The sequence below is a fragment of the Scatophagus argus genome, chromosome 10, assembly GCF_020382885.2.
Source record: "Scatophagus argus isolate fScaArg1 chromosome 10, fScaArg1.pri, whole genome shotgun sequence".
Taxonomy (NCBI): Eukaryota; Metazoa; Chordata; class Actinopteri; family Scatophagidae; genus Scatophagus; species Scatophagus argus.
In genome coordinates, this window is record NC_058502.1 from 852501 (window position 1) to 868645 (window position 16145).

The 16145-nt window shown below is 48.0% G+C and overlaps 1 protein-coding gene across 2 annotated transcripts in view; it reads right to left on the minus strand.

Annotated features, from left to right (window-relative positions):
* The window catches only part of LOC124065745 (echinoderm microtubule-associated protein-like 6), a 47199-nt gene that overhangs the window by 15590 nt on the left and 15464 nt on the right, over positions 1 to 16145 (minus strand). For both annotated transcript variants that reach the window (XM_046401435.1, XM_046401436.1), the window contains exons 4-22: positions 14092 to 14190; positions 13917 to 13985; positions 12489 to 12674; positions 11874 to 12009; positions 9271 to 9344; positions 8820 to 8947; positions 8141 to 8278; positions 7918 to 8059; positions 7560 to 7674; positions 5627 to 5839; positions 5374 to 5541; positions 4353 to 4459; positions 2524 to 2642; positions 1900 to 2086; positions 1642 to 1747; positions 1469 to 1562; positions 1040 to 1140; positions 510 to 712; positions 1 to 65 (exon numbers count right to left, since the gene is read on the minus strand). The exon at positions 1 to 65 is cut by the window's left edge and continues 47 nt beyond it. In XM_046401435.1, coding sequence (XP_046257391.1) covers positions 1 to 65; positions 510 to 712; positions 1040 to 1140; positions 1469 to 1562; positions 1642 to 1747; positions 1900 to 2086; positions 2524 to 2642; positions 4353 to 4459; positions 5374 to 5541; positions 5627 to 5839; positions 7560 to 7674; positions 7918 to 8059; positions 8141 to 8278; positions 8820 to 8947; positions 9271 to 9344; positions 11874 to 12009; positions 12489 to 12674; positions 13917 to 13985; positions 14092 to 14190 — 2450 coding nt within the window. The remainder of the gene's footprint in view (positions 66 to 509; positions 713 to 1039; positions 1141 to 1468; positions 1563 to 1641; positions 1748 to 1899; positions 2087 to 2523; positions 2643 to 4352; positions 4460 to 5373; positions 5542 to 5626; positions 5840 to 7559; positions 7675 to 7917; positions 8060 to 8140; positions 8279 to 8819; positions 8948 to 9270; positions 9345 to 11873; positions 12010 to 12488; positions 12675 to 13916; positions 13986 to 14091; positions 14191 to 16145) is intronic.

Here is a 16145-nt window from a genome sequence, read left to right on the forward strand (position 1 = left end):
AGGCAGCGGTCGAACATGTCGTCCCACAGCTCCACCACGCCGTCCTTCCCGCCAGTCACAAAGCCCTGACAAGATGTTTCAGTCAGTTAGCACACACACACACTCACACACAACCATTCACACACACTCACTCACTCACACACAGACACACACACACACACACATATACACTCACACAAATTCACACACACTCACACACACATACACACGTTCACACTCACACACACACACACACACACAGACATGTTCACACTCACACGCACTCACGTTCACACTCACATACACATGTTCTCACACACTCACACACACACTCACACACACATGTTCTCACGCACACACACACACAGACACGTTCACACTCACACACACACACATGTTCTCACACACTCACACACACACTCACACACACACATGTTCTCAAACACACACACATAGACACGTTCACATTCACACACACACATGTTCTCACTCACTCACACGTTCACACACACACACACTGTCCTCCTCACCTTGTCGAGGGAGAACATGGCGAACACTGGTCCATCGTGAGCTTTCACCGTCTTCAGCAGCAGCGGTTCCTTCCAGATGTAAACGTCTCCGGTGGCGGCGCCAGAGAACACTAACGCCTCGCTGCGCCCGTAACACACAGACATCATGGTCTCCGGCCGGCCGACGCTCCTGAACGCACCACGCCTGAAGGTCAGACCGCCACCTGGAGGACACACGGAGAAGCACTGACGTCTGACTGTGGAGGGTGTAAACAGGAAGTGCAGCAGTGTGAGTTGTCGTGTGCTTTATAGATTACGTTCATTCATTTATTTCTTTATTGAACCGGCGATTAGCAGTTCCTGTTCCTGTTCCTGTTCCTGTTTGTGATGCGCCCTTACTGGTACAATCAACTGTCACTGGATACTTGTGATACTAAATAAAAGCCGAAAACACGCTGAATATCGTGAAATCGTGTCGAGTTGTGACCCTGAGAAGAAGTATGGACTCTGGTGCTTTGTGAGCCCGCCGTTACGTGGATCAGACGGTTCACCTGCGTGCTGCCAGAACTGGATGTGTTTGATTCCCACAGTGACCAGTTTGTCCATCAGCATGGGATTACACTTCACCACAAAGATCTTCTCCTTGTGACCCCTGAAGACAAGCAGACACGTGTCAGTGCTGTAGGCAGGACAACAACACTGGTAGTAGAAGTACTTCTACTACAACAACAAACAGCAATGCAGTAGAAGCTTGTACTCGTACTAGCTGTAGCAGCAGTTGTGTGGGAGCAGTTTTAATGACTGTATGAGTAAAGAAGTACCAAAGACGATAATAACTTTGGTATTAGTGGTAGTAATAGTAAGTAACAGTCACATTAGCAGCTGCAGACGGTTAGCAGAAGTTAAAAGTGGATACATTTGTTTTTACAGCGTACTGACCTCGCAGTAGTTTACTGCAGTATTACAGTTTTTCACAGTACCTTGCAGTGGCGAGTTTCTCTCCTCTCTTCCAGTCCCAAACTACAACTGAATGTCCATCGTCGACTCCAACCGACACCAGACTCTTTCCATCAGCTGCAGCGGGAGCACAGAGAGAACATTGATCAGGAGGTTTGTACCTTCCTGAGCGAGCACACACCTGAACCACTCATACCTGAGAAGTCCAGAGCACACACTCCCCTCTGATGGAAACCTTTCAGCAAAGAGAGACACTTCAGGGTCTGGATGTCCCACACGTGGATGGCTGGATCCCTTCCCACCTGCACACACACACACACACACACACACACACACACACAGTTACTGCAGCAGAGCGTCGAGCTGAGTGAGGATGTGTTTCGTGTTCATGAATCTCATTTTTGAGAGAACGATTGAGGTGTGTGCGTGTGTGTGTGTCTGTGCGCGCACACACCTGTCCTGAAGCAGCGTAGTCCTTCAGTGGGTGGATGCTGAGGCTCAGGATGTCGTCGTCATGGCCGAGGTAAAAGCGCTGGCTGTGCAGCTGCCGGTTGTAGACGACGCCCACAGCCGCCACGTGGTACAGCACCTCCCCGCCCTGAGTGTAGAACAGGTTGTTCCGGCAGTCGTAACCGCGGTACCTGCACACACACACACACACACACACACACACACACTTCATTCAGACGCGATCCAGACAGTGCAGACGCTGTACTACACAGTGTTTCAATGAGTTTATTTCCTCTGAGCATAACACACGACTCCTGAGAAATTTATCACCACACATTTCATCTGTGCTCTTCATCAGTCTGACGCCACAAACCTGACGTGTGCAGTGAAGAAATGAAATTCATTTCAATTCAGTTTATTTACAACAAAAGTTATCTCATGACACGTTCCAATCAGAGCAGGTCCAGACCAAACTCTTTAATTAAATTGTAATACAGACAGGCCAACATTCCCCCTGGGTTCCCCATTTCCCATGAAAGCTCGGAGATTTCCTCTGGTGTTCGCGTCAGAAACACCAGTGACTCGGTGCTTATTCGGACAAAGTGCCATCACATGTGTGATGTGTTACCCGTGCACAAACTGCAGCCGGAGGCCTTGGTCCGGTCCTCTCTGTCTCTTCAGAGACCCAACCTGCTGCTTCTTCTCTCTGCTCTGCTGTCGCAGCTGAGGCAGGTCCTCCTTATACACCTGCATCACACAAACAGATACAGAGAATGTGATGGGGATGATGATGACAGACTGAACCAAGCGCTTTGCTATCACTGGCTGGCCACTCAGCGTAGGGCCTACGGATATCTGAAGGTTGTGAAATGTTCCTCCGTTACCGTCCATCAACCCCCTCAGTCACAAATGACATCGATAATATGCTGCACTGGCAAATCTGTATTGAAATCCACAGGAGGAGAGCAAGTTAGCTATGAGCTGTTAGCAGACAGTGAGCAACAGAGTCCTGCAGAGCTAACGGCTAACAGAGAATCTCCACACACAGCAGGACCGAGAGTTTGTGTTCAGAGAAATACGAAGAACTGCAGTTTAATGTGACAACTTGTCGTACTTTCAGTTCTCTTCAGTATCAAAGTAATCCAGGGACAGCAGCTGCTTCCTCAGTGTCCACACTGCAAACAGCCAGCGCTAACGGCTAACTCAGCACACTTTTAATAAGAGATTTCTGAGGTTTTGCTCATCGATCATCATCATTTTGAAATGTCTTTATACCAAAAAAAACACAATCATCAATGCATAAACTCAACATGGCGACATGACATCCACCGTCCACACATTCCTCTGCTTTTCCTTCACTGGCTGCAGGATGAATGTGAACACACTCTGCAGTGTTTTCGCCCTCAGCACAGAATACGCCTGCTCATTTTTCATGCAAATTATTCTGTTGAGGGTGAGTTGGCGTGTTTCAGCCGTCTGAGAGTTTCACAGGGAGAGACTTTGCTCCCAGGAGGTTTGGGACTGGCAGCGCTCCACTTTCACACTGCTCTCCGTCTACAAAACTGCATATTTCTGGAGCGTCATGGTGGATCAGCGCTGAGAGCTACAGACCTTTCAACATTTGCTGTTTTCTCTTCCCCGTATAATGAAGATGTCTAATTCAGTACTGCTTTTCTAATCATCTACAAGTAAAATAATCATAATAACTCGACTGTTGGTTCACAGAGTTCATTGCAAATGACTGCAATCTGTTTTTATTCACACAAGATCCCAAGGTTTTTGTTATCAGGACTGCAAACGCCAAAAATGTCAACCTCATGCTGCCACAAGACGAAATGTCAGTGGATCATCATCTTCTGACCATGAACGTCTTAACAAAATGTTGTGATAATCAATGAAATGCTTGTTGACATATTTCATCATGGACCTAAGCGGTGGAACCTGCAGCCATAGAAGATGAAATGAATGAGGAGAAACACAGGAAGAAAGAGAGAGGAGGAGGAAAATAAAGAGAAGCAGGACGGAAAGCAAAGAAGGAAGAACGATAACGGAATACAATAATAATCCATGTTTTCCTGCTCTTTCCAATTCAACTTCTGATAAATTTAAACACACGTGCGTGCACACACACACACACACACACACACACACACACACACACTCTGAGCTCTATCTACTAACAGCACATTGAGACGCTGACGGCACACAACAAATGGTAGTTACGGGGATGTCTGCCAGGCAGCGTCTGGCATGGGAGATAAGGCGTGTTTTAGGATCGCCATGGCAACCACACCGAGCCCTGCAGCGCTGTGGATGATGGGAATACGAACGAGGAGCTGATACAGTGGAGCCTCCAGCAGTTAAAACACTCGTACATATCCAAAGCGGCTCAGTGAAACCACTCTGGAGGATCTCCATGGAAACCAACAAGACCGTCCCAGCTGACGCGGGACGCACCTGTCTGTCGTAGTTGATCTGTGTCTCCTGCTCAATGTCAGAGTCGAGCTCTGGGACATCCGACACGTCGCTGTCCGACTCCTCACTGTTGGAGTCCCCGTGGCTGTCTGGAGAGGAGACACAGAGAAACAGACATGGAGAATTAAATTCTCATGAGGTCTGGGCCCTTGTCACAAAACTTCTACAGCTTTCTCAGAAAAGCAGGAAACACTGAAGAGTTTGCAAGATCCTGCATGAGGACCCCTAAACTCGGTACCACCTCTGGGACACCTGGATCAACCAGTAAGACCCCGAACCCTGCTCAAGAACCAATACAGGACCCCTGAAACACTTACAGGGACCTGCAAACCCTCAAGAAAACCCAGCACCACATTAAAGATCTCTAGAACATTCGTGAAGAAGAAGAAGAATCAACTTTATTGACAGTATATATATTTTTACACACACACTGAATTTGTCTTCTGCATTTGACCCATCCTTAGCTGAACACACACATGCAACACCCGGCAAATTACATGCAGTGAAACACACACAGGAGCAGTGGGCAGCATCAAGCGCCCGGGGAGCATATTGGGGGGTTAAATGCCTTGCTCAAGGGCACATCAGCTGGCTAATGGAGGGGGGGGGACATTTTTCACATTAATCACTCCACCACACCCAAATTTTTCCTGCCCGTCCGGTGGGGGAATCGAACCAGTGACCCTCCGATCACAAGCCGCCTCTCCAACCTCTAGACCACAGATGACCCCAAAAAGACTACAGAAGAAGACGCCGGGCGTATTATTCAGAGCCAAGGTGGTGATAACCCACGTGATGTGGCTTACGAGGACCCATCAAGGCAAAAGTGGAACTGCTCTCAAAAAGATCTAAACGGGAACATTATGGAGCTCTAACTGGGTCTCCTAAAGTCTATTCAAGGCAGTCTGGAAGCCTTATGATCACCCTTGGTGCTCTGTAATGCACCTTAGAAACCTCCTTCGCGTCTGCTGAAACTGAAACACTCCTAATCTGCTTCTCCTACCTTGTAAGTTCATGTCCAGTCCTCCATTCATGACTGACTCTGGCAGAAACCTCCACTGGAAGAGGGCGTGGTCAGCCCCACCCGTGGTCAGCACCCACTGCAGGTCATGTGACCAGCGGATGTTGGTCACATGGGCTGAGTGACCGATGTACTTCTTGAACTTGGCTCCTTGGAGAGACCGGATGACTCGCATCAAACAACAAAACAGAGACAACAAGAGACACTCAAAAGTCAGAAAAAGAAAAATCGAGACCTTTCCTCAGACAGGGGAAACGGTAGAGCTTAACGAGGCCGAGGTCGTCTCCTGTAACGAGTACGCCGGCAGCGTGATTGGCATCCACGGCGTTGATCTCAGTTTGGTTAGAGTATTTAGGCCAGATGCCGCTGACTTCTGAGCCCAGGACGCCACTCCAAGATGCCCAACACTGACCTTTCACCTCCTCTTTACTGACGACTGGCTTCCCCACTGCAGGAGGAGGAAGAGGGGGGAGAGAGCAGTGAGTGGTGCAACATTTTATCTCTTTTCTAATGATAACAAACAGTCCATTCGCACATTTTTATCAATAATAATCACACAAGTGACTTTGTGTCTGTTATGTGTTGACGGTGCAGATTTTAATCACTGAAATGTGCTCTGAGTCGAGCTGCAGAGCTGGTTTCTCTCGGTGCTGGCCTTGAAGTATGCACTAAACTCAGGGACAGCGAGGGTGTCGGCAGGTGTGCAGCTCAGAAACAGAGCGACACGCGAAAACAGCTCAAAGCCACTCAGAGCCACACTGCATGAAGACGATCTCTGACAGGCCACCGGAGTCACGCAGCCGCAAAGAAAGAAGAAGAAAAGGCTCTTCCACATTCGCCTTCCAGCACCTCAGTGCTCACACTGCAAGAAAGTGTGTTTCCAGAAACGGCCTCCTAAGCTACTTGAAGAACCACAATAAGAAGCCCCAGGAGGACCATCATACCTGAGCCCACGATGGACTGAGTTCAGCACTGACCACAATCGTTAAACAAAGGCACATCTGCAACACAAGACGATGGACATTTCAGTCATTTTCCGCCAGTGGATGAGCTGTGAATCTGTCAGGAAGTAATGGAAGAGTCGGCAGCAGCCACAGAGAGCCACTAGATGAACCTCAACATAACCGACTCTTTCGCTGTGAGCTGCTGTGGGCCTCGCTGCACGGCAGGACGCCAGGCGCTCGCGGCACGCCGGGAAGGACAATAATGAACGACTACTTGACCGAAACAAACAACAACGCAGTAGCTGCTTCACATCAGAATAACGTGGTATTTAACAGAACTTGCTGTTACCATGGTAACCACAGGTATCAACCAGGACTGATCATTCACTCATTTAACTTTCTTAAAACTTTAAAATTTCCAACTCTCCATCTTAAACTATGTGGTGCCACAGTCAGCCTCCTCTCTTGCCGTGTCCTCCTTTCTCTGACACACACTGGAGGAATACAAGCATATTCAGCTTATGAATACATGCAGAAATCTGACAGCGTGTGTGTGTGTGTGTGTGTGTGTGTGCACTCGTATTTAACCATGTATCTTGGCGTTTTTACACACTCTCCAACAGGAGATGAGGTGGGGACATTTTTCAGCTCCCATCTTAGACATCCAGCTAAAATAATACCCAGAAACTCTCCAGCTGAGGAGAGTTTGGAGCTGAATCCAAATGTGATATTCTGCAAAGCACAAATAACAGATTTTTCTAAAGTTTCCTAGAAGAAAATAAGACATGCTGTTGTTCCTCATAAGTGTGAGCGCAGTGGGTGTTTGTGCTCCGTCTGCTTGTGCTGACGTGACAGGAAGACAACAGAAGAGCAGCCTGATTAAAGCACAGGCAAAGCGAGGGTCGCCCACATTAGCTCTGGCAGTGTCACACTCAACTCTAAATAAATCAATAATCATCAACAAGAGCTTGTTTGACTGGGAGGGCATTCAGCTAGCATTCAGCTGTTGGCCCTGTAGCTGAGCCTGTGCAGTCGGCAGTGTAGCAGCAGGTCTTTGTGTGTTTCCCCTGGACAAGGATTTGCAAAGCCTGTCAGCCTGTCATTGAGGAGACTAGAAAATCCACATACATAGTCAGCTCTGTTGTCTAATGGCTGCCTCCACAGCCACCTGTTGATTTTTGACCGCTCATTTGCTGTTTGCTGAAGGCGTGAATGCAGACTCACTGGGCATCCGATAGAAGAGACGTTCTCCAGCACCGTCGTTGGTCTGCAGAATTTTGCTGTCCAGAGACCAGTCCAGGTGTGTGATGAAACTGGTGGATTTACTGCACTCTCCTACCTGCAGACAGACAGACAGACAGACAGACAGAAAACTGTCAACCTAAATCAAACTATTCCTACAAAGCTTCATCTGAGAATGAAACTGGACTTTTTGTTCTTGCTCTACTCTCTGGACCTTGTGGCTCACTCATGCACTGCTACTGTGCCTGTCAGTGTACGCATACTGAAGGAGATATTAGCATCAGCTGCACGTGGGATGATGGCTCTCTTCTAAGAGTTTTAGTTGTGTCTCATCCCCTACCTTCTTGTATCTCTGTGCGACAGCGTAGATGTCCACAAGGCCGTCATTGGAGCCAACAGCGAGGTACGCTCCATCTGGGGAAAACTTCATCTCGTGGATCACCTCCTTCCTGTCTTTGATGTGAACGACCTCCGTCATGTCTCTGAGGCGGCAGAGAAAAACATCCTGTTAACATCGCGGTGCAGCAAAGAAATATTGGATTGTGTGCATGAGTGCACGCTACCTGACTCTCAGCACGGTGAACGATCCGTCCTTCATGCCCAGAGCCAGCTGGTATCCGTCCACGCTGAACGCCACACTCCGCACCGCCTCTTCCATGTTACACCGAGCGATGAGGGCGTGATCCACCAGACTCCACAACCTGACATACAAATACACCCAGGTGTGTTCAGTAAATACACACTTAGAGACCTTTCACAGCAGCCTATCTACCTGTACGTTTCCCACCAGCCATGAAAACAATGTCGCTGACCAGGCAGCCTGCCATACAACAAAAAGCCATTCAGAAATGGCTCAAGGAGCTGATCAGTCCTCCAGACTGTCCATCGAGCCTTGGCAGCCCCACCTCACAACCTCAAACCTCCTGATGCCAGAAACCACAGGACACCCTGAGAGGATTCGTGTCCATGAGCCGTCTTGGAGACATGAGGGGAACCTACGCAATTTTAAGGAGGTGGATATGACGCTGTGGCGACGAGGACATCAACAAATCTAAGGAGCTGCATGAAGTCAGCAGAGAGCAACAACCACGTCGGCATCTTTCTTTGTCTTTACTGCCTCCATTATCACCTGTGTTCAGCTGACTGTGTGTGTTTATGTTCATATCACAGTGAATCTAACGGGTCTCCCAGGAATCTCCTGCAGTGCTGTGGAGATGAACAGAAACCATTAACTCCTCCGACCTGACGGAGCGGTCGTCGCTGCCGGTCACAGCCAGAGGCTTTTTGGGGTGAACGTCCAGCGCCCAGAGCTCGCCTTCGCTGTGTCCCTGCATGATGAGCAGCGGCTTGTCCCGATCCCTCACCATCACCTGAAAACAGGCACAACATTTAGCATCATTTACAAATCTGAACAAAAGCTAGTAACAAGCAGATAACATGTGCGCTTACATGTACAGTAAGTGATCTAAAAGGGTTAAAAATGTCATTTTATCTCAAGCTTAAACCGACAAACTTACAAACACCAGTTAGAGGTTTTATTGGTTATGGACTGGTATAAGACTAACCAAAGACACTAACCTAACTGCTAACTGGTTCCAGGACATTCATTTCCCCTGTCTACAGCTGTAGGGTGCAACAAGCACACTCACATAACAGTACAGTTGAAATGCTGTGGAGTAACTACGATTCCCACCTCAAAGATCTCGCTGTCCTGCGTTCCTGCCAGGATACGGTCGGCTCGCCAGCAGACGCTGCGAATAGACAGACCTGGAGGAGGAAGAGGATTAGATTTACAAAAAAAAAAAAACCCAAAAAACTGCAAAAATATCGAGAGAAACAAGACGGAGCTGCAACAAAAGCCAAGAGGAACAAACAGGCCTTAAGATCAAGACAGGAAACGAGATAAAAACAGAAGAAGAGACAGGAGGGAGAAGAAGAGAAGTGCAAACTGATATAATACTGCTTCAGTGTTCACATGGCCACCCAACTGTGGATCTTATTCCACTAACATGGCTGCAGCCTCCTCATTCACCGTTTTGTTTACGAGTGATGGCAGGAAAAATTTGACCAGTTTATCATAATATCTCATTCAGAAGTGAGTGACGGAAGAAGACTTTAACTGGAGTCACACAGGAGGAAGCTACGCCCACACAGGCTTCCTCTTCCTCGGTACCTCCCAACCTCGCCATCACACTGCTGCTCCCCAGCATCTGAAATTTAATCAGCAGCGCCGTTCTGCAGCACAGCGCTCACCAATTAGAGCGTCTGCTGTCGCTGATGGCATGAATCAGCGTGTGAGGTTTGCCGTAACTTTGTTAGAAACTCCTCTCTGGAGGCCGACGAGCCAAAGCAACCTGATACCGGAGCAGTTTATGAGGCAAATCGGAAATAATTGGGGGAGACTTTTTTTGCACCTTAAGGGAAGCGTAGGAAGGATTTGTGATGTGTCATCTCAGAAGTGTTAGAGCAGGGAGGAAAACTTCACCTCCACAAATCACTTCTGCACCACCCAGAGGAACATGATGAAGGTGATGAAGGTGATTATGTCTCGCTCTCGTTTTATTTTGTCATTTTCTCTTCCTCTTCACACTCAGAGCTGCTGAGAGGCAACACTCTGCTTCACACACGAGTTTAGCTTATTACGCTCCTCCCTACGCTTTCAATGTTTAGCTGCATGTTGCTTGATGGGTTTCCAGGCTCTCAGGGTTTGAACTTCTCTTTCAGCTCTAGAACAACCCGCTGGAACACCAGGAATGTCTGAAAACCGCCTCTCCGTGACAGTCGGCTTTTCACCTCACCTTTGACTGTGGTCGCTTGAGTCTGTATCTGAACCTCCTGAGGGCACCAGAGGAAAAGTCATCATCCTCTGGGGAACATAAATGTCAGTACGAATTTCGTGCTAATTCATCCGTCGGTTTTCCAAACAAACCTTCTCACCTTCTGCCTCTTTAACCAGACTGGAAACCTTTCCTCATCCATTGCTAAAGAGGAAGCCATCCCCTGCTGAGGGCTAACATTTACCTCCCGCACCCTGAGTTAACCTTCCAACTTCTCAAAACGAGGCCATTTCCGACTCTGAGTGCGAGCAGAGACCTCCTTCCTTTCGCCTTTTCTGCTCTAACTTTCAGAAATCTTCAGAGAGGAGGCATGAAAAGGAGGCCAGGGGCTTAATGGCTCACGTCCACAGCTTCTTCTAAAGGAAGGCGTCTCCACCTCCCGCTGGCGAACGGCATTTATGAGTGGAGAGGAGAAGAGGGGTTCAAAGACTAACCACCTTTTCCCAAAATCAGGTCAGTTCACTTCTCCTGCAGGAGACACAAGACGAGCCAAACTTTTACACCTCAGAAAACTTTGGCTCAAACAGCGAGACAGCAAATCAGGTCTCCAACTGACGGCAGAAGATGACAATCCAACTCTTTAAATATCTTCAGAGGGAAAAGCGACGCTGAAGTGAGGGAGGAGGAGGAGGAGGAGGAGGGTTTTCCTTTTACTGAAGGACTGAGACGTCAAAACCTTCAACCGACAAAAAAGACTTTGATTTCAACATGGCCTTTTCTCTTCGTTTGATTCTGCTCCCCAGGAGGTCTGCCTTTAAAAAGAGATGTATGACATGTGACCCGGGCTTATTCAGTTTAAATGAGCCTTGAAGAAAATATTATATATCATTAACACGAGGTCTTGACTGGTTTAAAAGTCTCTATCTCACACACACACACACACACACACACACACATGCACGCACACTCTCACACGAACGCTGTAGATGGCGAGTAAGCCCAGGTCTTTGTCTAACAAGATTCAAGAGTCTTTATTGTCATTATGCAAGCATAACGAAATGTTGTGCAGATTCTCAGCTTCAAAACACACTTATAAATAGAAAAAATTAAAATTGCACACCTTAGAAAAAAATATATAAAAATATAAAATGCAAAGTACAGGCTTTATTGTCCCTAACCTTCCTTGTTTAAATCTTGATTAACCTGCAGTCTGTATTGAGATATTTTATTGTAGATTTGGTTTTGGAGTGAAGGAAACACAACAAAAAAATGTGATTCATTCATATATAAGACGCAGTAAAGAGATTTGTCTTTGCAGATGGAATTTCTTCATTAATTGCAGCCAAAGACGTTGAGGACAACCCCGACAATCAGAGCCGGTAGAGAAGCTCTGGTGTCCTGAAGACGTGCTGAGGTGAGGCTCTGCGTTGGTTTCCTTTGTCCAGACTGCATGCTTTTACCTGGCTGATATTTTGACCACAGTTTTACCTGTGTGTGTGTGTGTGTGTGTGTTTGGTACCTTTGTATCCCTGCTCGGCCTCTCGCAGGTCGATCTTGGTGATCGGTTTGAAGTCGACGTCCCACAGTCGGACGCAGCCGTCTCTGCCTCCTGTGGCGAAACCCTCCTCACAGGAATACATGCTGAAGATACCAGCCTGCACACACACACACACACACACACACACACACACACACACACTAATGTTTATGACTGACTGAGACTTGTGGTATTTGATTTTGTTTAAATTAATAAGGAAAAACAAAGTGAGCTCATAAACTGCCTGTTGGGCAGCAGGATGTCTGACAGCAGAAACAACTCATCCGTCTTATTTTCAGAACTTCACTGCACTACAGATGTGGACTAAAACATCTGCACCATGTTCATACAACAGTCTCTGCTTTTGAGAATTTGCTGCTTTTCTTTCTGGTTTTGTCCGCATGCTGACCGGACCAAAAAAGGCTTTTGTGAGACGTCACTCTGAGTTTTAGGAGACTCAAACTGCTTCTCTGAGGGGCTGAATCTTCCTGAGCTTTTGCTTGTTGTGCTAAAACCACCCCATGTTATTTTATCAACAGATAAGAAATGGCGACACGCCCCCCAGTGGGCGGAGCTTTCAGCAGGTGTGAGACTCACCCCGTGGGCGGCCTGAACCGTTCGTATCAAGGTGAGTCCTTTCCAGATGTAAATGTCTCCATTGAGTGCTCCCGAGTATGTGATGTCATCTTTAGCAGACGCGACACACAGGATGGTCTGCAAGTCACCCGTCTTCCCAAAAATACCCCTCTTTGGAGTGAGGGCGTTTCCACACAGGGACCAGAACTACAGCGAGAGAAAGGGGGCACATGAGTCCCGGAACAAGTCCCATCCACATGCACTCATTCAGACTTTCATGTTCACGTTCCTCACAGCTCGCTGACATCTGGTGCTCGAGATGAGTTTCCTGATCTCCATCAGGCTGCATCTCTGACGGACTTTCACAAACGTTTTGTCGTTGAGGCTTCTCGAAGTGATAAGTTAATGATCAGTTTAATCATGTAACACTATTAAAGTGAGAACTGAACTGATTCAGCTGATTGGTCGGTTAAAGATTTAAGACTGGCGGCGTTACGTTACAGTAGGCTAACTTCAGCTATCATTACGTGAACATGACCACAACAATACGCTTTTAGTTTTGTGTATTATAGTCCTCGTGTGTTTTCCCAACGAGAGCTACAGCAGACGTTAGCAGTCTGGTTCAAACAAAACACAAACCAAGATGGTGAATGCAGTAAACTGCTGCGTATGCTGCAAATACTTAAATAATAGAAACAGACAACAGAAAGATATTTCATCACAAACAAACCACAGAGTTTTAATCTCACAGAACTTCATCTTTTGTCTCTGCCGCTCACCAGAAACAGAAAGAAAATTAGCAGGAAACAAATCTTTTGCACCATAAAGGTTACATTTTGGGGCTTCAGCTTCATAAGCCCCCATTCATTCTGGACCATCTCGTGAGCGCCCCCTTCAGAACCGTGTAAGATTTGTTTGGCTGCACGCCTCCACGCACCCGCCAGGCGGCAGTGCACCCATGTGACTGACTGAGAGCCTCACCTCACGGTGCAGCTGAAGCTCAGTGTCATCCGGTCCAGTGAGCTTGTGGTGGACTGCGAAGCCTCAAATGTGTTTCGACACCACAGCAATCAGCACAGTTTCAAGATTAATGTCACCAATTGAGTTTGTGACCAGTGAAGGTGAGCTAAAAGTGTCTTCACTGCAGAACAAAACCTGAACCTGAATGAGACTGAATCATCTTTCAAACGGCCAAGAAGTCTCAGATGATGTAAAGAAAGTCTGAATAAAACAACCAGTCAGTTTCACGTTAAGCACTCTGAGCCGCATTTCTTCTGTGAGCGACGCTACACTAACATTGTTTAAATCATCATCATTATTTGGGCCGGTCGACAGAGGAGAGTGTGAGAGACAGACCGGCTTCAGCTCATGTCTGCTGTCGGGTCAGTGTGTTCCTGTGTGTGAGGACTCGTGGCTGTTGGATCCTTCCTGTTGTTTCATTATTGTTACCTTGATGTGTTTGACTCCACAGCTCACCAGACGGCTCTGCTGAAACGGATCCCAGCAGATATCGAAGATCTGGAGGGAAGAGGAGATGTTAACACACAAACACACACGCACACACACACGCACACACGCACGCACACACACATACACACACACGCACACACACTCTCGCTCTCACCCTGTCTGAGTGTCCAGTGGCTGTGGCCAGGATCTTCCCTCTCTTCCACTCCCAGATACACACTGTGTTCTTGGCATCCAGACCGACTGAGGCTAACCGCTACAGGGGGAGGAGGGGGGAGAGAGAGAGAGAGAGAGAGAGGAAGGGGAATGAGAGGGAAAATGTAATGGAAGCAGGAGAAGTACAAGTACATCAAAACGGTACTGAAGCGACTGCACTTCTTTACTTTCCACTGCTGCCCTCACTGAGTTTGAGCTCACAGTTTGTGTGCCGTCGCCTCTGATTCTCAGCTCTGAACTGAAGCTTTCTGCAGGAAGCATAATGGACTTAATAATATATCAGCTGCAGCAAAGCCTGAGCACTTCATTTAATATTAAGAGGGATTTATGATTATTTTATTGATCCTGCGTTTACTCTGATTTACTCTGAGATGTTAAGTCACCGTGACCGAAGTCCCGGCCAGAAGCAAAAACTGCCGACACAACAGTTTGCATCATTAGCAGAGTCACTTCAGCACTCAGTCTGATTTTCCTTCATTCATTTTCAACAGTTGGACTAAAGGGAATATTTCCACGGCCAAGGAAAGTTTCAGATGTCTGAGGATTTTTGAGTCTGCTTTAATGTCTGCAGTGTTCTTCCACAGCAGGTTTCAAATGCTGATAACATTTCACAAGATTTCTTTGCTGAAGTTCATTTTGTTGCTCACTCATTCGTATGCAAACAACCGCCTGTGGCTGACTGAAGTTCGTCCAGCCGCAGACTCCTGAGAGAAGAGTCGAGGCTGAGCGAACAGACTACAGACTGCGAGCACACTTCCATCACTATGAGTGCAAACACAAGGAAAAATAAGATGTTTGTTTTCCCTTTGAGGTTTCGTGAGGTGAGAAAGCGGCTTCTCCAGCCACATTCACAGCCACAGGCTGCTGTTCGCCGTGGACGGGACGGGACGAGGCGGCGCGGTGGCCTGATGCCTCCGGCGGAGCATCCAGCTGCACCTCACGGCGACGGTGGGAAAAGCTCGACCTTAAGCTGATGCCCTGTGACAGAACGTGAGAGACGACCAGGCGAGGCAGAGACTCGTTTACTCCTGCGCTCCATTTAGGGGAGTGGAGAACATAAACGACATGCTGAGTGCAGCACACAGTCAGAGCTGCGGCCCCCGAGAGGCCACAGACTGATGACGACTTTCCATATGTGTGTGTGGAAGCAGCAGAGGCTCAGAGAAACCTCTCATCCACGTCTCCCTGACCACACACACACACACACACACCGAGCGGTGACTCACAGGTGGACTGACGTGTCTCCACTGGTCTGACTGGTGAACAGCGGAGTGGGCACAGCACCTGTCCCAAGGCTCCTGAACGTGGCGCGCGTCGCCCTGCTGTCATACGCCGCCGCGCGCCGTTTGTTTGGTGACGTTCACGCCAGATGAACTGAGTCACGGCGGACTGTGAGTGGGAGGACGTGATGAAGACACACAGTGTAAACCAAGGACACTGCAGGCGGTCGAGTGATGGAAAGAAAAGCTCAGAAATCAAATGGTCTTTAAGCAGACAAAACGCTGCATGTGTGAACACCAGATTTACTAAAAAGCTTCAAGTCCTCGAGTCAACAAATATTTCAGCCTTCGTCTCCACAGTCGAGACGGAAACAGCCGAGACGCTCAACGCGCGACACGCCGTTCCTTCAGACCTCCAACGCCACAGAGTGGGCGTCTCGTTGAAATGAATGAGTGGGCTGCGCTTTCTCCTCACACACCTGCTTAACACCTGCTCACAATCCCAGCAGCTTGTCTGACATCGCGCATCACGCCAGCTGACACGAGAAAAACAAATGTGTACAACCATGAGTCAGCAAAGCATTTTGGAAAAGCAAAAAGCAGTGACGCGTTGGAAATGTACACATCTGATGATGCAGCAGCAACGCTTCAGACTGTGCTGATGTTTGACAGACGTGATGCGTTAGAGCTACAGACACCCACAGGAGGGAGTACTGACAGAACGTCAGTGACGGGACGCAGACAGAGAAACTCTTCTTCTTCTTCTTCCTCTGCT